This window comes from Vollenhovia emeryi, unplaced genomic scaffold, assembly GCF_000949405.1.
Source record: "Vollenhovia emeryi isolate VEMERY1.0 unplaced genomic scaffold, V.emery_V1.0 DF939133.1, whole genome shotgun sequence".
NCBI classification, from domain to species: domain Eukaryota; kingdom Metazoa; phylum Arthropoda; class Insecta; order Hymenoptera; family Formicidae; genus Vollenhovia; species Vollenhovia emeryi.
In genome coordinates, this window is record NW_011967233.1 from 163,482 (window position 1) to 184,635 (window position 21,154).

Consider the following 21,154-nt stretch of genomic DNA (forward strand, 5'->3'; position numbering starts at 1 on the left):
TGTATATGCAGGGTGTCCGACATAAAAGTGATCACTCGAAAGATGGCGACAAATTGGGATAAAATAAAAAGAAAAATTATTCGCTATTTTGTATAATTTGCAACAATTATCGAGTAAAAAACAGGAACGAATCTTAGCGCCTGAGCGTATCCCTTAAAAAATTTACTTAAAAATACTTAAAATATCTACTGTTCAAGTTACTGTACAATATTTTAAGTATACTGACAAAATGTAATATTTGCTCGCAGGATTTGTTTAAGTATTTAATTTTTTTAAAGCGAATGACACGTGGTGATCCAAATTATTTTTTCTGAAATCCGTTATTTCGATATTTCACTGTCAAAAATAGAACAGGACACCCTTTATATATTGTACATGTATATAAAATTTCTACATGTACAAATATATGTTAAGAGAATAATTTATTTTTTGTAATGTAGATGTAATACAGAATGGTACAATGCTCCATTAAAGATACAAAAGTTTATACTTTTTTTACTGAGAAAAACTACAAAAAGTTACAAAATTAATGCTGGTGGTCTGTTTAGTCCTAGTTTGGAAGGTTTAACCACGGTAAGAAATCATGCTATAATTAGAAAAATCATTTATTAATAATAAAAATATTCATCACATTACTGAGATCTGTAATGTTTTTTGTTTCAGACCATGAGTTTAGTGCTTTCTGTCATGACGCTCTTGTGTTCCATATAAAGAGAAATAAAAAGTTCAGTTACAAAAGATACATCCAGCGATTTAACAATTTTATTAAGATACATGGTAATGTATAGAGATCTTACAAAGTCATATTAATTTAACAAAATTATTGATAATGAGAAAAGTGACTAAAAATTTTATTTAATTAAAAAAAGTTTGAATCTTGATTATATTGTATATGTTGTTGCTAAATTTAAACTAATAGTTAGGTGTAAAGCTGACACATATATTGTGCGATCCGCACCTTATCCTGGGGCTATACTATATAGTGGATCTTTGTCTCTAGCGTGAAAAAGTGAAAAATTTCATTGATAAATATTAAACTCGTCAATGAAGTTTTCTCACTATCCCCCTGTTCCTGCCTATCCGAATCCTTACCTACCCGTATTCCGCTCTGTAGAATCCTATCCATTTTTCTACCTACCAGCGCTTCAACTTTTTGTTAATAAACCTACAAGTCTTTCGTTAAAACCGTAAAGCGATTTATAAGGGGTCAGAATTGGAGTTATACGCGCGCGATTGGAATTTAATAGAGGTCTCTTAATCGCGCACATATGTGAGAATATGTAAAGAAGATAAGAGTATAACTCTCCCGAATTTTGACAAATAAGAAGAAATCAACTTATTTCGTACATCACGTTACTTACATACCCAATCAAAGTAGCCAATGTTGACCACTTGCCTCGTCGTATTCAGTCTTCTTTCGTTGGGCGAGATTGGATATACCTTTCGTTGCTCTTAGCCATACAGTCTGGTCATTTTGACCAGAAATCAGGAAGGAAGAAGACTCCTTCCTTAATCGGTTTATTATCGTCACCGACAGATATTTCGTACAGTTCGAACTATAAAATGCGAGCGTCGATCGTATCGAAACCACGACCACTAGAAGTTAATTAAAGAAGAAAATTAAATAAAAAAATTGCTGTATAAAACTCATCAAATGTATTTTTATTTCCGTTATTTATTTGAAAATAGGTAATTACTGATTCTTCGTGACTCAATCTTTAAATTCAAAATTCAAGTACATAGAAAATAGCAATTTACTTTGCGTTATATTTATCTTAATTACATTCCGCGATAAATTGAAATTTATAATATGGATGAAATTAAACAATTAATAATTTCTTGAAAATTTTTAAAAAACTGATCGCGAAAACCGACCGCTAAAATACGAAGATGCATGTAACTATAATGCATGTATTCATGCGAGACGCATCTTGAAAGTGTATCGATGGATACACATACAGAATAAATGACGTGAGAACCAAAGGAAAAATTTTATTTACCTGGGAACACTAGTCAACAAAGATGGTGCAATAAATGCGGAGATAAGGATGCGAATCAACAAGGAAAGCAAACTACTACTACTACGCACTGTTACCAATAATGAGGTGTCACGCTCTGTATCGAAACATACCAAAATAAAACTATATAAGGCACTGATTAGATCGGTGGTACTGTATGGATGCGAGACGTGGACAATGACAAAGCAAGATAGTGACCGACTGGCATACTTTCAGGGAAAGATTTTACGAAAACTCTATGGCCATATAAACAACGGACCAATTGAATGATGTATACGCTATAACGACGAACTGTACGAACTGTACAAGGAATCAAACATCGTTGGGTGTGTCAGAGGAGCATGACTGAGATGTGCCGGGTATGTAATACGAATCGACAACGCCAGGATCGCTAAGAGAAATCTATTGGGACAAATGTACGAGACCAGGAGAGTGGGCAAACTGAGAATGAGATGGATGGATGACGTGAAGACTGACGCGAGAGTACTGAACATAAGGTCATGGAGGACGACGGCGATGGATAGAAAAAAATGGGAGGCAATTTGTGGTGCAGGCCAGGGACCACTTGGGGTTGTAGAGACGGGTATGATGATGATAACGTAATAGTTAGATTAGTTTGTCATTTTAACTTCTTTATAATAATATCACATTGTTGTACCTTTTTGTCTTTAAAATAAATACTAGGTCAGTTCAATTAAAACATCTCTTGGGTCTCAGTAACAGTGTCATACTCACAAAATTTGCTGTTGATTTATGTTTTATAATTAATTTTTGTTATCTGAGGAATTGCAGCTTAATATCACTTTCTATTATGTTTGAATATATTCAACAATTCTGCGTTCGAAACATTCTGAAGTACGAAATACAGAGGTGATCACACTCGATTTTATATGTCCTACTGGTATAAATTCTGTTCCCCGTGTGCGGGTTTATGTTAGATAAGAAAAATAAAAAGTATTCACCTGGCTATAATTTACTATAATTTAGTTAATGCTGTAATAGAACATAATGCAAAGGTATCGTTGCTTTTTCGCAAGAAATCTATTTTTTATTTAAAATTTTATTTTCCGGATCTTATATTCTTCTTAGGTGAATAAGCATAAGAAGAATATAAGATCCAAGTCTCAATTATAGCACTTATCTTTAATGTTCTAAACGTGTAAAAGTTGATAATACAATAATATGATAATGAGGAAATTACGTGAGCCGTGGCAGAGCAAGGGGAAAGAAACTTCTATAGGCTATAGGTTTTCATTGACACTTGGACTGTTACCCAAGATGGAAGGCTTCGAAGCAAAGTACTATAGACGCAATCATATGCTATTGTCATCGATTGGACTCTGGCCCTACGATAATTCTACCATCAGACAAATTCAAGTCATACTATCACTACTGATTTTTGGATTGTATTTAACAATTCAGGTATCTGTTTTTTTTTCATACGATACATTATACTTAATTTCACTTGTTATATATATTCACTCTTAACATTGTTGCATTGTTCATATCTGCTTTTGAAAAGAGTTCTTCTAATATAAATAAATTTGGCATACTAAAATATATAATACATTTAATATTGGTTTGTGCATATAATTGTAGAAAAAATTATATAAAATATTCATATCGATCTTTATATTTTTATTTTATATTTCTTTCATTTTTTACGAGCCATGCTGTGCGCGTGCTAAATAGATTATAATAAAAGGAATGTGATCTGCATTTTTGACAAAAAATTATTTACAAAAATCATTATACACGCAGTTTACACTCACATATAAATAGCGATTTAATATTCTAAATACTGGTATTTATCTAATAAACACTTCAATCTCTATTGTATAAGAGACATAATTGTATATTTCAAAGAAAGGTTTAACATAATTATAAAATGACTTTCAAATTATTTGAATCTCATAACACAGTTGCTTTAGAGTAACATTTTCTCATCAAAAGTTACATATACCTAATTGATTACGTATATGTAATCATGTATGTTTATTATTGCGTGATCTAAAGTTAAATATTTGATTTAAATACTTCGATTTGAAAGTTAAATAGTTTCATCTTTCTTCATTTCGATGTACAAGAAATTGCAATATTTGGAATCATTATAAATAATAAAATACTTTGGATAATCTGGCAAGAGATAAGTACGTAATATGCAATATATGTATTTAGAATACACATACGTTAAACGTACATTTTGTGCGTATGCATGAGTTTTTTTAATATATTTTCTTTCAGATATGCATCGTCTACTAGTAATTCTATAATTATAAAATATTATTCGCATATTATTAAATATGTTGCTTACAGTTTATGAGATTACTCATTCCGGAATTCAACCTTGATTTTTTTCTGGAAGCATTAGCTCTTATTTTCTACATTTTAGTGTGGTTTGTCAAATACGTTACTGTATTCCTTGTTAAGGAAAATGTAAGTTCGGCAATAATTTAATCTAAATATAATTTGAAGTTAATCACTATATACAATAACATTTTTCGCATGCATTAATAGATAAAACAATTACGGAAATGTGTCAAAAGTAATTGGAATATTTTATCCGATAATCGAGAAATCGACATAATGCACAAATATGCCGACATGGGAAGACAATCTACAATAGCTTTAATTAGTAAGTAAAAACATTTTCCAATAAATTTTTAATTACTTCGTCCTGATTAAATTCGGATGTAATTTTATTATGTGTAAGGGCGTAGCTACGTGCATAAAAACTAATAAAAAAAAATTACAAGCGCAAAAACTATATTTGATTGAGTTGGCAAAAAAGATGACTGAGAAATCCTCCTAAGTCGTGCTTGTTGAAGTTTTCAAATTAATGCGGCAATTACGCACTCTTTTTTATAATTTTTATGATTTTTATAATTTTGCTAATATTGGCAAAGCAAATAATTGGAACGTTTAAACATGAGGCAACTATTATTTTCTTTAACTGACTAAATTAATAAAACTTAACATATTTCAGTTTTGGTCTATGCTGGATATGTTGGTTTTATTCTAATACAATTTAGTCCGGATTTTCTTGATGCAGTAATGCCTTTAAATGAATCTCGCTCGCGTCTACTTCTGTATCAAGCAAAATACTCGATTATACAGGAAAAGTATTTTTATATCGTAATGATACATGAAACCATTGCCTTATTCCTTTGTAGTTCTGCTGGAATAGCTGCTGAGACATTTTCATTAATAAACGCATTACATGCGTTCGGAATGTTTAGAGTTACTTGGTATATCGTAAGAGAGAAATAATTTTTAATGAACAATTTTTCACTGTTTTTGTTTATTTTTATCTGTTTCAACCTAAAAATTTACCTAGTATATCTTTTAATGAAGAAAATATTTTTAAGTGAATAATATAAGAGCTCCCGAATGTATATTTTATTGAATTTTGGCACATTTTGATGTATATTAATTATTGTTGAATGCATTCATATACATGCATAAGAAAAATAATTGTGTGCTTCAATATTTTGCGTATCTTCTTCATAACATACCGAATTTTATAGTTACCGTGTGGAACGTATGTTAAGCTTAGATGTTTCACAAATACCTGCATCTGAAAGCTATATTGTATTCCATAACAAATTAATGGCTGCAGTGGACACCCATAGAAGAGCGCTTGAGTCAGTATGCTACTAATTCCAACAAAATCTATTATACAAATTAGCAAGAGCTCGAAGACAAAATATTACGACTTTCTGTAATTTTCTGATGAAGAGTAATAATGAGAAATCTTTATTCTATTAGATTTTCGGATTTATTAAAAAATAGCTTTGGAATATCGTACCTTCTTATGATTCTGACATCTTTAGTTTCGGCCGCCGTTAGTCTTTTTCGTGTGTGTAAAAATTTTGGTTACATTATTATTATCGTTATTGTCAGCTTTATTAAATTATTTATATTGCAACCATCGATGCTATTTGCAGCTATATCGAATAATAACAATGCAACAGGAAAAGATCGAAACTATAAAATTAATTCAGTTTGTCTTGTCGGCTTTTCTGCTCTTAATTATAGGCAATTTTGTTGGGCAAGAATTTACAAATAGTGATGAACTAGTCCATCGAGCAATGTATGTAATACAATTAATATATTTTTTAAAGCATTGTGTATCGAAAATGTTACAAGATATTATGTGTACTATCCCTAGTAAAAAACAGTGCATTGGCTAAATATTGGCCCAATACAACCAAATATTTGACCAAGGTTTAACTATTGTTTGGTCAACGCACTGTGCTACTAGGGACCCTAAGTAGACACGTCCAACAAGTATACAGGCACAAGGCTCAAGACGTAGGAAGGCCCTAATATGGAACTGACAAGAAATTCAGTATTTTTAAATTTTTATGTTTTAACTTAAAATTTTTTAATTTTAAATTTATTGAATTTTAAATTTGCGTTATTCAGAGGTAGAGCGATTGCTCACCATATAGTTTGCCATTGTTGCGGAATCGTTTCGTGAAAGTGGGACAAACAATTCTAAAAGATCAACTAGAAATTGGCAATGATCGAAAGTAATGTCTCTTTTGTAAGACGTGCCCATACACTTAAAACTATGAAAACCTTTAGTTTTCAGCTAACCACTGTGCGTATATATGCAGGGTGTTCGACATAAAAGTGATCACTCGAGAGATGGCGATAAATTGGGATAAACTAAAAAGAAAAATTATTCGCTATATTGTATAATTTGCAACATTTATCGAGTAATAAACAGGAACGAATCTTAGCGCTTGAGCGTATCCCTTAAAAAATTTACTTAAAAATACTTAAAATATCTATTGTTCAAGTTACTGTACAATATTTTAAGTATACTGACAAAATGTAATATTTGCTCGCAGGATTTGTTCAAGTATTTAATTTTTTTAAAGCGAATGACACGTGGTGATCCAAATTATTTTTTCTGAAATCCGTTATTTCGATATTTCACTGTCAAAAATAGAACAGGACACCCTGTATATATACATGTATATAAAATTTCTATATATGCAAATATAATATATGTTAAGAGAATAATTAATTTTTTTGTAATGTAGATGTAATACAGAATGGTACAATGCTCCATTAAAGATACAAAAATTTATACTTTTTTTACTGAGAAAAACTACAAAAAGTTACAAAGTTGATGCTGGTGGTCTGTTTAGTCCTAGTTTGGAAGGTTTAACCACGGTAAGAAATCATGCTATAATTAGAAAAATCATTTTTTAATAATAAAATTATTCATCACATTACTGAGATCTGTAATATTTTTTGTTTCAGACCATGAGTTTATTGCTTTCATTTCTGACGATCATGTGTTCCATATAAAGAGAAATAACTTCAGTTACAAAAGATACATCCGGCGATTTTACCATTTTAAAGAGATACATGATATAATGTATAATGATCTTGAGAAGTCATATTAATTTAACAAAATTATTGATAATGAGTAAAGTGACTAAAAATTTTATTTAATTAAAAAAAGTTTAAATCTGGATTATGTTGTTGTTAATTTTGAACTACTGTATTTATGTGTGAAGCTGACACATATATCGTGCGATCAGCACCTTATCCTGAGGCTATACATATAATGAATCTTAGTCTCTAGCGTGAACCCGTGAAAAGTGAGATACCTTTGATACCAATGACAAATTTCATTGATAAATAGTAAACTCGCCAATGAAGTTTTCTCACTATCCCCCTGTCCCTGCCTATCCGAATCCTTACCTACCTGTATTCCGTTCTATACAGTCCTATCCATTTTCCTAGCTACCCGCGCTTAAACTTTTTATTAATAAACCTACAAGTCTTTCGTTAAAACCGTGAAACCATTTATAAGAGGTCCGATTCAGGGTTATACGCGCGCGAGTGGGATAAAGATCTTTTTAATCTCGCACATATGCGAGAATATGTAAAGAAGATAAGAATATATGTATATAACCCACCCGAATTTTGACAAATAAAAAAAAATCAACTTATTTCGTACATCATCTTACAAATCTATCAAAGTGGTCAATGTTGACCACTTACTTTGTCGTATACAGTCTTCTTTCGTTGGGCCAGATTGGACATACTTTCGTTGCTCCTGGCCATACGATCATTTTGACCAGAGACCAGGAAGGAAGAAAATTCCTTCCATAGTCGGTTTATTATCGTCACCGACAGATATTTCGTACGGTTCGAACTATATGCGAGCGTCGATCGTATGAAAATGCACGACCTCGAGAAGTTAATTAAAGAAGAAAAGTAAGTAAAAAAATTTGCTGTATAAAACTCATCAAATATATTTTCACTTTCGTTATTTATTCGACAATAGTTAGTAACTGTCTCTTCGTGACTCAATCTTTAAATTCGAAATTCAAGTACATAGAAAATAGCAACTTACTTTGCGTTATGTTTATTTTAATTACATTCCGCGAGAAAGTGAAATTTATAATATGGATTAAATTAAACAATTAATAATTTCTTGACAATTTTTTAAAAACTGACTGCAAAGACCGATCGCGAAAATACGAAGATGCATGTAATTTTAATAATAATAAAAAGATTTCGACTTACCGACCCGATGCGCAGCAGCGGAGTTTACTACGACGATTCTGTAACAGAAATTTTAAATGTATATTAAAGCATTGTTAAAAAAACTAATACTGCAAGATATCATTCTTATGCGTATCGCACTTTGTATTTGATTAAATGTTTAAATGATTCTTGCGCGAAAGGTTTTCCGTAAAAGATCTTTACGAGACTGAACTTTTAGAAAATTTCGAATTACTTCGTTTCCTCCAAGTATTATTTCGAATTTATGGAGGTATCAAATAAAACAACTCAATAACAAACCGGGAAAAAGATTCATTTCACACAAAATGAAAAATGGCACTTACCATAAAGTTGCTCCGCCGGCGCCTGATGCCCTTCCAGGCCTCCTCCTCCACTCAGATTGTTCTTCGGGACACTCGCGAAAACACAAAGATCGTTCGCGCGAATCTACACTCCCGATTGCAAGCCCACGTGAAAGAAACGAAAATTCTGTTCCGTCAAGTCCGTCACCACTTCGAGTTGACGAGTATTATACCTCAATAACTATCAAACTTCGTACTCTCTAAAATTTGTGGAGTGAAAATACTGCCATGGAGTGAAATGTTTACTCCATTGGAATTAATATTCACTCTGTTGGAGGAAATATTCACGCCAATAGGGTGAACATTTCACTCCATAGCAGTATTTTCACTCCACAAATTTTAGAGAGTAAGTGTGGCCATCGGAAAGAACGGACACTTAACGAATTCTTGTCCCTCAAATGGGCTTTGAAGTCTAGTTCGATTATTGAAACGGCACTCCCGAGCGCGACGAAAATGGAAACTTTATGTCACACGCGCACTTTTGTATAACTGCGGATCGCGACAATTATTTAAACGCGATTGATAAATGTTTAATATCTCTCGTACGAGACGATCGAGATTCTCGTAGGAGATAATCGCGTTACGAGGAGCGACGCGAAAACGCACGGAACACCCGCCTCGCACGACTGATCCGCGCCGAATAACACAATGGAATATTTTCGACCGCGGTTTTTACGGCGCTACGTCATTTCGTGGAACCGGCGCTCGGCTCTCGACCGAATTGTTTACGGCGCGCTCGGCGAAACAAGGTCGCGCCGTACGCACGGATCATTCACGCGGCGATAATTGAACGAGTCTGTTATTAGGCTTGTTTTCTGTTCCTACACTAGTGAACTAGTGCAATAAATTGGAGTAAGACAAGCATATTTTTTCTCATTCTAGCTTACTGCACTAGTTCACCAGTGCAGGAACAGAAAACAAACCCATTCTCTCGCCGTTCCGCATATCGTATTGTTCTTTCCCGATTCGCGTTCGCGAAAAGTGCGGGAAGAAACCGCGATCGCTGAGTCCCCGTGATTTGCCATGGATGCTCGATTAGCCAGCAAGTATCTAGCGCGATTCATACGAGATCCATACATCATATACATCCAAGGATCAAAGGTATCTAACTTGAAATTACCTCTTTATCGCGATAATTACGGACGACAATTGCTCCTTTAAACAACGCTCGTACTCGGACACATCTCGTATCATCGCATTGAGTCTCTCGGCGCTTCGTGTATAATTTGTCGGCTGTTTCTGGGTTTCTGAAAGCGCGAAATAATATACGAAATATTAAATCGAGTCCTTTAACTAGAATTTATCGGTGATTTATTAATGCTAGTAGCTTATATATTTTTCACGAAATGTATATCTAACAATAAGTGAAAATACAAGCGACACTGAATTTTTTATTATTTTCCGACGATTTTGTCTCGATCAATCGCTAACCTTTGTTGCACGGTGTCGGTGTTAAAGTGTATAATTTCGGTGCGATACTCTTGTACTCAAGATTATTTTACATACACGATCATCGCATGGGATCTAACCATAGCGCGGGACGCGGCCAAATTTGTGCATATCTGCGTTACTCACTTGGCAAAATGTGAATATTGACTACGTAATTCATGTCCACGTTTTCTAATGTCCACCGAGTGCGTGCTGCATTCAAGAATCACCTAAAACGGTCGTGGCTTCTCTCCGAAAGCTAAGAAAATGTTTTACGAGCGCGAGGACTCTGTTCGACCGTGTCCGTAAGACTGACGACGTTAGGATCCTCTTAGCTTCCACGCTCGCGTCGCCAGGTGGCGCCACCGTCGCCAACGTCGCCCGGATTTCAATCTTGCCCGCCACGGGACGCGGATTCGCGGCAGTTTTTTTCCCACGAGCGCCCGCGCTTTCCTTCGCCGCGTCCTGCGTCGCGAATGTCGCGATCTCTTCCGCGCCCGCACCCCCCGCGGCGAATTCTGGACCGATCGCCGAGATTCGGCGACAGTGACACGTCTTCAGTCAAGGTACACTGCTCTCGACCGCGTCTCGGCGTAAGCTCGTTTCAATCGTTCGCCGGTCGATTCTGATCTAGAAGCAGATCGGGGCGAAACGCGCCCCGACGACACGATCTCGATTTACCCGAGCGCTAGTAATGCGCGTGTACAACATGGTTTATCTGTTTCAGTTGTTACCGTCCTCTTTCGGTCCACACGATCTGCGCGATGATTTACTACCGGCTGCCCGCGACTGGTGAGTGCCCCGTCCTCTCCCTTTGCCGCTTTACGTAGCGCTCACGGCCGCCGCCATTGCAAGCGGGATCGCGCGCGCGGTCGTGCGCGTGCCGGGGCGAAATTTTGCGTCTGTCGGATCTCCGCGGGATCCACGATAGATACGAAGTTGATTCTCATTCGCGCCTCGCCGGATGAATTAAGATCGCGGTCTCTGGATCCGTGACTCCCGTAACTTTCCGTGACTACCTCGCGAGGAATGGAGGTAGGTTCGCGCGGAGATACTTGTAGCTTATGCATCACACAAAGTTGCGAATCAAATGAAATATATTTCTAACTCCAAAATGTAATGTAAAAATTATAAATTTAACACATTCTTCATTTAACATGCATTTACGGTGTTAGACATACGTTCTATATAAATTCGTAGATATGCAGTATATAATACACAACGATATATATGTAAGCAAATGTAATATAAATAGGAGAGTAGAAGGAAATTCGAAGAGTGTGCGATAGAAAACGCTTTCCCGATTTGGACTGAAGGATGACGCGTCGAGGCCAGACACCCGGCACTTGCTTCGCGATTTCAAATGGTTCCTCGTGCCGGTACTATCTAAAAACCAATCAGTAAGTTATCACTGAAATCAGGGAATAGTCACTGATTTCCAGTTACACAGCATTGGCCAAAAGTATTTGCCGCCCCTTCAATTCTTGGATTTCGTAGAAATGTAACTTCTTTTGACTCTAACTGTTTTGTATTGTTACGTATCTGCTCGGACGGCCACTTTAGTTTCCGCGATCCCCGTAGCTTCATCGTGCAGGACACGCGTTTTCCTTCCATCGATCCTTGAGCGACACTCGGCTCGGTCTTTTGTTAAATGCAGAAAGATTCCGTCCAAAGGGATTCACGAGTACGGTCTCGTGCACAATGAGGCGAACGAGGAATTAAACCTAGGGGATTAGCAGCAGGGAATTAAATTTCGATCCGCGGAAAACCAGGAATTGCGACTTCCTTCTTCCTCTTTTGTGAACGCGTGTGCGGCTTTCCATAGATCGAAATTTATATATATATGTGATTCCTAATTCCTTATATATTTAATTCCTCGTTTCCCGCATTGTGCACGAGTTCTAAGAGTGTGGTGTCTCGTGAATAGATTTTCGAAAGCTTCGCGAAGATACATTAAAGATACGTTTAACACGAGATATAGTTTTATCAAATGGAATCAAATAACTCGTCCTCAACTGGCAGAAAAGAACATCCTTTATTTAGCCGAGAATACACCTGGCGGATATTTTTTCTGTCGGCTGAGGTCAATTTGTTTAATTTAACATTTCAACACTGGCAACTCGAAGAGTCAAAGCTATTTTTATATATTTTTATATTGGGAGACATTGAAATTGGGAGAAGACAGTTTTTCGAGAATTGAGAATTGGAAGGAGGAGAATGAGAGATAAGAGGTGAAATCGTACAGAGTATTATATTTTCTATCCTCTAGATTATATTATAGTCGCGTAGTATAGATGCGGCGGTAATGAACAATACAACTACCTCCTCGCGGACAATCGCATAGTCCAAGCACGCATTTTCACGTCTCGGCGCGCGCAATTGGTCTACCGTGGTTCTCTGTGATTTTGCAGTTTTATTAATAACGTAGAAAGTATACAAAGTTACAAACGCGCAGCTGCTGCGCCGTCACTCCACGCGGAGGCGTAACAAACGGAGCGCCCGGTCCTCTCCCCTTCCTCTTTCTCTCTCTTTCTCTCTCTCTCTTTCTATCGATTAAATATTAAATTAACGAACGTGGGGCGTACATCAATGCTCGATTAAATACAATAGAGATATTCTGCGATCGTGTAACATACAAAGTGTCGCTACATTAACGATCTGTCTCGATTCTGCGCGATCGCTCGCGTCCGTGTTTCGCGTGCTTTGGTATTTCCTACTCGTCGCGTGCCGCCCGGGGCGAAGCTGCCGCAATAAACACATATAATTATGTCTCGCGTAGGCCAATTGAAGAAGCGGGAGTCGCGGGAGGGGTGGGGCGGGGGAGGAAGAGGAATTTAGCTCGCCGAATTCGGCCGTTCACGCGCGACCCAACGAGTCGAGAGTTCTCTCGCGCAGAACGGAAACAGGATCTCAGACTAGGCTCACGCCCGAGGTCTTCTTCTCAGCGTGAACTATGATATCCGTGGTGTCGCTTATCGTATAAAATTATCATTAACCTAGGAGACGTCGCACCCCGTCGGATCTACGTGCGTAATCTCGGTGGCTCGCTGCGCGATTTCCCTCGGCGAGCCCCCCTCGCCGACGAGATTCTTGCTCGAAAGGCAGTCACTTTCCTTCTCGAAAATTATTACTAGAAGCACTTCATCTCGCCTGGTAATTTTACAGTGCAATCGTTAATTTTTGTATACGTATATTGTCCTATTCTAGAGAAATCGTCTTCAGTTACATAAAATGTTACCTCGCTATCTTTAGAGGATGCCTGGAGTGACGGCGAATGCCGACTATATAGCGTGACACAGCTATCTTTGAATTGGCTTTACAGATTTAAAAATCTTTCCGTACAGTTAGAGTGCGCACAAAAATACATTGCAGACTGGTCAGTTTAAGATAAGAAACGAACAAATATTATAAAATATTTCTTGCTGTTGCACGTAAATTATATAACCTATTTGCACAAATCGAAAGCAGTCTGCAATTCGGATTAGATTGGAGAATAAGTAAAACTAAGATTAAAAGTTCAATAAAAAAGATAACTGAAGAACTGTATTTTAAGTAAAAACTCATATTTTTACACGCGAAGTGTAGCTATGGAATGATAAACTATAGGTGCGAGATTTTGCAGCAGACAGCGTTGCAACGTGTTAGACAAGAATAGATATCTCATGAACTCTGCTCTCGTCTCTTTCATGTTGTCTATATATACGTATGTTCCCAACACATCTTCACGTCTTGGGCTAAACGACAATATAGGACATTAGATTATCGAGGATTTCAAAGTTCAGCCGCCAGTCCAGGATCCCCTTAACAACTCGAAATCTTACAATTGAAATATCAAGTTACTTATCTTCTCTCCCGCGGTGGAGAACCGCCGTGAACGTCGAGCGCTAATAAAATTATTGCCTCATCAGTTAAACATCGAAATACTATATTACTGCCCCCCCCCCCTCCGCGAGACGATCATCGGTACTGAAAGTGGACGACCATTATCACTTCGTATCCTCGCCGATCGCGGCGAGAAAGAAAGAAAGAAGCGACGACGGTATATGTATATACGTGCTTAGATAATGACGTACATATATATTTTGTTTTATACATAACATATACGCGTACATGTGTATGTAGCGAGTCTCTCCGACGAAAGCGTTTAAGGGAAAATGAAAGAAAATGGCACCGTCGATCTCTCGTGCGCTTCGTCGCGTGCTAGCTCCGTCTTCATTGGCACTAAGATCGCGTTTCACGCTGATCCTCGATCCTCCTCGCCGCCCCGTCGCCGTCTAGCTTCTGACTCGGTGGTGACTCGGATTCGTGCGGTGGTTCGTCATCGCGTCGAAGGTGTCCCGCTTCCGCGGACACTTGCCTTGCGCCTTGATGTACTCGCCGAACTCGCAGGTGGGCATCGCGCACGCGTTGTTCTGAATGCATCTGCGAGCCAGAAAATTATATGTGACACCGGTTGATTGAGGACGGTGGGTCGGAACCGTTCCTTCGCATTTTTTAAACAAACGTTCTACTCTATAAAAGTCAGTCAGTTAAAACGGTTATGAGTGTAGTACTGAATTATTCAGTGAATCGGTGAATTTTCACTGTTGGTTTACTCTCTAAAAATCAATCAGTGATAATCCACTGTTTTCAGTGATAATCAGTGAATTCAGTAATCAGTAAATCCAGTGATAATGAACAGAATATTCAGTTATAGGTGCAGTTTGCGTTATTTTGTCTTGTAAATGCCGCGGTGTATGTAGATGCTGCGGTGCTTTACTTCGCACTTTTCAGCTTAGGCACGTCTACCGAAAGATGCTCCGGCGCGTGAAGCAAGTCGCGACGAAATTGCAATACGCAAGGAACACTCACATTCTGTCCGCGAGGGAAAAGTATCCCTTGCCACGTCTGGTCTTTATGCAATTTTCGTTGTTCTCGTTGCAGTTGCACTGACAAATTCCGTCCAGGATGACCCTCGGCATGAATTCCGACGGGCAACGGCATCTGAAGTAAATTTGTTCGATAATTATTAGATTAACGAGTTAACGGTCTAGCAACAATTATAAGATGAATTTCGAAAGTCCCGCTTTTTTACGAACGTCGAGCTATTAGACAAATATAAATTAAATAGGTTAAAATAGTTGTGATATTTTATTGTCTACTCGATATTTTATTTCGACAACGTAGTTGCGGATCGTCGAGGGTGTCCTTTCGCGAACTTACGGTTTTCTCGACGGCGGTTTTTTCATGTTTTGGGGGGGCAACGAGGACTGGTGGTGCCGAGAGACTCTCTGGTCCGAGGGCCTGTCGTTCACCGTGTCGAACTCGGTCCTCATCCTGCATTCGCATTCCGTGTGATTGTAGAACGATAGCTTCTCCACTACGCTGGCACCATCCACGCTCGTGGTCTGCAATAAAATCAGGAATAAACATTACGAGAATGTTAGAATGCGCGGCGCGATACGCATGACCAATGTCGGTGAACGCGTACGCGCGTTATGCGTGAGAGAGTCCGCGGAAAGCACGTACGAGAATCACCGCCGGTGGGATACTCCTCTGTACCGTCACTTATTTATTCGTTAAATATTTACTCCCGCCGCAGTGCGGAAAATGGTTACACGCGGTGGTTTCGCGCTCATGTAGACAGAAGTAAATACCGCCGCGTTAAATCCGCGCATGATACGCGTATAAGCAACTTTGTAAATAACGTTACGTGTACCGTGGTACACAGGAAGCTAATCCAGCTTCATCCTCTCGTTACACAGCTATATACACGGTCTCGCGGAACTGCCGTCCTTCCTTTCGCGCATAGAGCACTTTAAGCCGTTTAAGCTCCTTCTCTTTTCAAAGAAAAGAACGATAGCTTCGCGATGTTCTGCGTGGCGTTTTCGCAAACGCTTCTGAGCAATCGGACTGACACGCATCGATTGTAAATGCGAGTGTACGGACGAGTGTTCTCGTCGCAGCGGCGAGCAGCCAACGAGTGCAACGAGAGACCCCGGGCTGCATAACATTATGGTTAAAAAACTAGACTATCGGCTCGTACACGCCCGACCCGGTTCTAATTGGGCTCAATTAACCCGTCTCACTTTTGTGCCGCGTACAACAAACTAGACGTTCCGCCGCGCCGGCCGACACACGCCGCCGGCGCAGAAGCCGTCCGTATCGCCGGGCCGCGTTTAGCCCGCCCTTAATCGTCTCTAATTGCCCCCGCATCATCGCGCGCGCACGTACCGATTTCCGCTCGCATCTGACGCGATTTGATTGGTCGTCGTTGCCGACAATTGACGTGGAATTGACGTTCGGTTTAAATGGCCGCGCAACCGCGTCCAGATTACGTCGCGTAAGGATCAGAGCACAAAGCAACGTAATAGCTTACGACAAAGACGCAGGTGTAAACGTAGATAGCGCACAGGCTTTGGCGTAAATGTAACGTCATATGTAATTGGAGTTAAGTACGGCATACGCCAAGGCTTGTGCGCTAAGCTAACATACACGTTTACGCTTACGTCTTTGTCGCACCATCGGTAAGGATCTCTGTTACTGACAACCCGTACAGCACGCATGTCTAAAAGACATCTTTAAGTCGTCTTTTAGATATATTTACATATCTAAAAGGCGACTTAAAGATGTCTTAAAGATGTATTTTAGACATGCCTGCTGTATGGAAATGAGACAAAAAATATTCTTGACGCATTTACATTTCTCACAATCTCATTTAGTATAAAAATTTAGTATAACAATGTCAAAATAAAATCAATAATTCTTATTCTCCTCTGTCGAATTAAAAAAGATTGACTTGCTATGTTGAGACAAGAGTAACTTATATAAATGTAAGTTTATACATCCTTGCGTTTGGAATAAAATTTTCCTCCATCTTACAACGCACGAAGTTGGCACCGCGATATTCGACAAAGGACGATTCTAGATTTTAGAATTTTTTATTTATAAGATTAAAATATACCTTTCACTATAATAAATATGACTGGCGCTATATCGATCCTATTTTATGATACATTGAAGTGCAATAGCATTGGATCCGGAAATTTTTTCTGTGGGTGCGTAAGCTGTCACGTTGCTTTGTGCCCCGACCATAACCCGGCCGACAAGGCGCGCGTCGATCTTATTCTTGATGACTAATTTCCTAATCTCATTCAAAACTTCCTTTCGTATCCTAAAATATAACCTACGCTTTCCACGGACATCTTATACACGGAGAGTTTTCTCTTAAAATTTGTCCTGAAAATCACATAATCGCGGGACAACGTGGCATTTTGAGGAATTTTATGGGAGTTTCTTGAAATTTTATCACATTTTACTAGTAAAATGCACACTAAGTATAATTACTAGTGAAATGTATAATTTTCAAGATAAATTTTGGAAGAACATTCTCTCCGTGTACAGATTAATGGATCAAATTCTACCGATCTTGGCGGCCTATTGTCGGTTTTCACTACTCACATCGTTCACGGGAAAATAGACACGGATTTATTTTCTCCCCTCTCGTTAAGATGTGAAGCGAATTCGGTCGAACCGCCACGCCAGGAATAGGAATTCGGTTAATTGAAAGTTAGAAAATTACCCGCAGGAGAAATTCTCTGCGACAAGCGTCACATTGCGGGTGGCCACGTCGCTAATTACACCGCCGTTTCCGCGAACATTTGGCAACGGGTGGCTCGATGCGCATCGCGTGCGCTAGAAAGCCTGCGATCCACCACGTATCGCGCGACGAAGAGAAAGATCGTCATTGTCGCGCGTTTGAAAATCGAAGCGCGCGTTCGCCGCGACAAGCGCTGCAGAAAACGCGAAGGCGCAAGGGTTGCATTAAAAACTCGATCTCCGCGCGTTCGCACGATGCTGCGGCGTGCGTTTCGCATTATACGTATCGCGCGACGTGCGAGGAATATGCGTCGGGTGTCTTTGTCTCGGATATCAGACAGTCGCAAAACTGCGAGGAAAGTGCTATCGGTTTCACCTCGTGGCTCAGAAAGTTAACGTCACCGCGAGAATAGTTATCCTCGAATTTCTCTGACGCCGCGTTCGGAAACATCACCCGACTACCCTCGCGTATCATTTTATCTTTGTTTAACATTCGCCGTGCAACACCTTTAATAGATAGCTCCAATATTACCTACTAACAATTGTAATTTTACACTGTAATGTTTTTACAGTGCAGAGTCTCAACTGTAATTGGTCAGGTACAGGGAATAGGGAACCGAAATCCAACGCGTCGGAAATTCTGTTCCTATTGCCTATTCCTATTGTCTGTGCTTTCCCATTGTGTGATAGGCTTGACTTGTATAAAGCCCGTGTCACACTACGTGTTGCGAATCGCGGACCGGATTGAGATTGCGGATCGCAATTTAACCAATCGATTCCGAAGCTGTCACGTCTGATTGACTAAGATGCAATCGACGATCTCAATTCGATTCGCGGTTCGCAATACATAGTGTGACGCGGGCTTAAAAATACCTCCCGACGATCTCTCTGCGAGCCACACGCGAGACTTCTTTACGTCGGTCGTGTATTAACGCGGCTGGTATGGAAGTACCTCCAGTTAAATGAGTCGCGGGCGTACTCGATGTCGTACTCGAGCACCGAGATCGATGACAATGGGCGAAGCGGAACGACACGCTGCGATTGTGTGCCGGCGGTCGACGGTGTCGGGCAATCAATCACGGTTAAGATTTTATTTACTCAATTCCGCGGTCGGCGCGTAATCACGACAATTAATGCTACGTGGTGCAGCACGAGGGTACGATTGCGACAATCGTTTCTCGCGATGTCATTAAGAAGGCAAGGATTGCGACAGCTCTCAAGGCGGCGGAAAAGGCCCGGAGGCGATATAATCCTATTCCAGCCGTCGACGATTAATTGTTACTTTCGCCGTAAAGAAATTGTATCCGCGAGCGAAAATCGAATTAGAAATCCGATTGAAAAGATTGCCGCGTTTTCGATCGAGAGCAGTCTAAAGGCCGAATCAGACTAGAAATTGTTGATTCGAAGTGGGGTTGGCGAATAACGATTTCTTCTAAGGAGAGCCGTTTAAATCGCTGCCCATACAGCACGCATGTCTGAAAGACATCTTTAAGACATCTTTAAGTCGTCTTTTAGACATACGTGCTGTATGGGTGGCTGCTTTGCTCTTGTTGGCCAAAGGACGATCGTCAATCGCCAATTTTAATTAAATCCGAATCAACAATTTGCTCGTCTGATTCGACCTGGTTTCACCAACGTCGATTAACTTTAAGCTTAGCTTAATTCGTTCTTTGTCTCTTTCCAACTGTTACTTTAGAAAGAGGCAAACATGAATTAAACTAAGATTAAAGTTAAGCGACGTTTGATGAAACCGGGCCTAAGGGCCAGTTTCACAAACGTGGATTAGCTGCTAACCAGGGTTCAGTCAACTCCCTATCTTTTTCTATCTTATTGTCTAAGAAGAGACAGAGAAGCGATTAACCTTCAGTTTGTGAAACTGGCGCTAAATGCGTCGCAAAGACCCGTGAAACGGGATACGAATCCGACAAATTGCACCGAAGAATCGCTCCTTTTTTTTTCCGTTCCTGATAAAGCATGCGGATCTCGCTGAACCTCGGTAATACGAGCTGCATCCACGAGGCGTTCGCCAACTCTCTCCGGGACAAGCTCCGTGAAGTCGGTACACGAGGATTGAGATTCGCGATCGTCTCTGACGGATTGCCCGGCCGAGGGATCGTGGTCATAAATTTCATGTCCCAGCGCCGTACGTGGGACGTCCTACGGAGAATGCATGGCACTCGCTTGATATTATTCCCATCACTTACCGCGATCGCACGGGAAAATGTTCGGGATTATTTCGTCAATGGTCATCTCAGGTAATACGAATTTGCCTCACGGTTTACCTTCTAAATTCACGTCCGCGTATATCGCGTTTCAATAACCGCGATATCATCGGAAAATTATTAACATTTATATTGCTATTTGTTTCCTTAATCGGATCAGGCCGTTCGCCGCGAGTTTCATGCCTCTCTCTACGTGCGCTCGACGTCAATACTCGGACAGGACGCATTTCCCGAGGGATGATATCTACTTGGTATACTCGTAGAAAGATAGCGGCGTGGCGCGAGGTTCCGTCGGTTCTCGTGTTTCAGAATTTTTGTCGTCAGGTAACGGCGTGCGGAATATAGCGTAGGTATGTTTATGGGGTGCAGCTAGTGCGCTCATACGACTCCACGCCCATGGTATAAAGTCAGCTTAAGGAGTTGTCGCCGATGGCGATTGCGCGCGGCTTCGCGAATAGTATTCGATCATTCCTCGCTTGCGTTCGTTAAGCTTCCAGAAGTGACACGGAGCAATTTGTGGCAACGAATCGCGACAAGATCGATGAAAATTACACGATATGCTGACAAGATGATATTTATTATCGAGAAATAAGACAACTCGCGGTGGGTGGGGTCGCCGCGAAACACACTTTACTTTGTGTTTCGTATTACCACGGTCTTTCGCACACAGTTATGACGATCGCGCCGTATAATTGTAATATCGCAGGGCGTAGGAAGCGGAACGCTCCGAGAGGCGGGCGATTTCCATAATGCCGGGCGAAAGAGGGTTTCTTCGAAGCCTCGCGGTGAGTCGTCCCGTGGATCACGGGAATTCCGGAATTTAATTTCCACGAGGATTATCCCTCTCGCGGGATCGTAGCAGCTGACCGGCCGCCTCATTAACATTCGCCGTATCTCGCTCCGGGCGTTCGTTCGTGAATGAAACACAGGAACCCGGCACGAAATCACGTGCACGTCGGTCTCGAGGGATCGGTGACCCGTGTCGAAGGCACGTCTCTCGGACGAATATTCC

At 39.8% G+C, this 21,154-nt stretch overlaps 2 protein-coding genes and 1 long non-coding RNA gene across 5 annotated transcripts in view; 2 read left to right on the top strand and 1 right to left on the bottom strand.

Annotated features, from left to right (window-relative positions):
• The window catches only part of LOC105567848, an 11,086-nt gene extending 3,658 nt beyond the window's left edge, over positions 1 to 7,428 (top strand). The window contains exons 1-9 of one of the 3 annotated variants that reach the window (XM_012023063.1): positions 3,106 to 3,440; positions 4,335 to 4,454; positions 4,536 to 4,653; positions 5,005 to 5,266; positions 5,546 to 5,662; positions 5,787 to 5,877; positions 5,966 to 6,111; positions 7,073 to 7,205; positions 7,296 to 7,428. In XM_012023063.1, the coding sequence (XP_011878453.1) occupies positions 3,201 to 3,440; positions 4,335 to 4,454; positions 4,536 to 4,653; positions 5,005 to 5,266; positions 5,546 to 5,662; positions 5,787 to 5,877; positions 5,966 to 6,111; positions 7,073 to 7,205; positions 7,296 to 7,343 (1,275 nt within the window). In that variant the 5' untranslated portion in view covers positions 3,106 to 3,200 and the 3' untranslated portion in view covers positions 7,344 to 7,428. Of the gene's footprint in view, positions 1 to 3,105; positions 3,441 to 4,262; positions 4,455 to 4,535; positions 4,654 to 5,004; positions 5,267 to 5,545; positions 5,663 to 5,786; positions 5,878 to 5,965; positions 6,112 to 7,072; positions 7,206 to 7,295 lie in introns of those variants that run through there. The other 2 variants (XM_012023065.1, XM_012023064.1) reach the window with 2 other exon arrangements.
• LOC105567850 lies at positions 447 to 1,062 on the top strand. The gene is made up of 3 exons (XR_001009399.1): positions 447 to 573; positions 664 to 777; positions 920 to 1,062. It is a non-coding gene; the product is annotated as an uncharacterized LOC105567850 (long non-coding RNA).
• Positions 7,429 to 12,574: 5,146 nt separating the features above from the next.
• The window catches only part of LOC105567851, a 106,863-nt gene continuing 98,283 nt past the window's right edge, over positions 12,575 to 21,154 (bottom strand). Inside the window, exons 4-6 of the mRNA XM_012023066.1 lie at positions 15,545 to 15,729; positions 15,194 to 15,325; positions 12,575 to 14,764 (exon numbers count right to left, since the gene is read on the bottom strand). Coding sequence (XP_011878456.1) covers positions 14,617 to 14,764; positions 15,194 to 15,325; positions 15,545 to 15,729 — 465 coding nt within the window. The 3' untranslated portion in view covers positions 12,575 to 14,616. The remainder of the gene's footprint in view (positions 14,765 to 15,193; positions 15,326 to 15,544; positions 15,730 to 21,154) is intronic.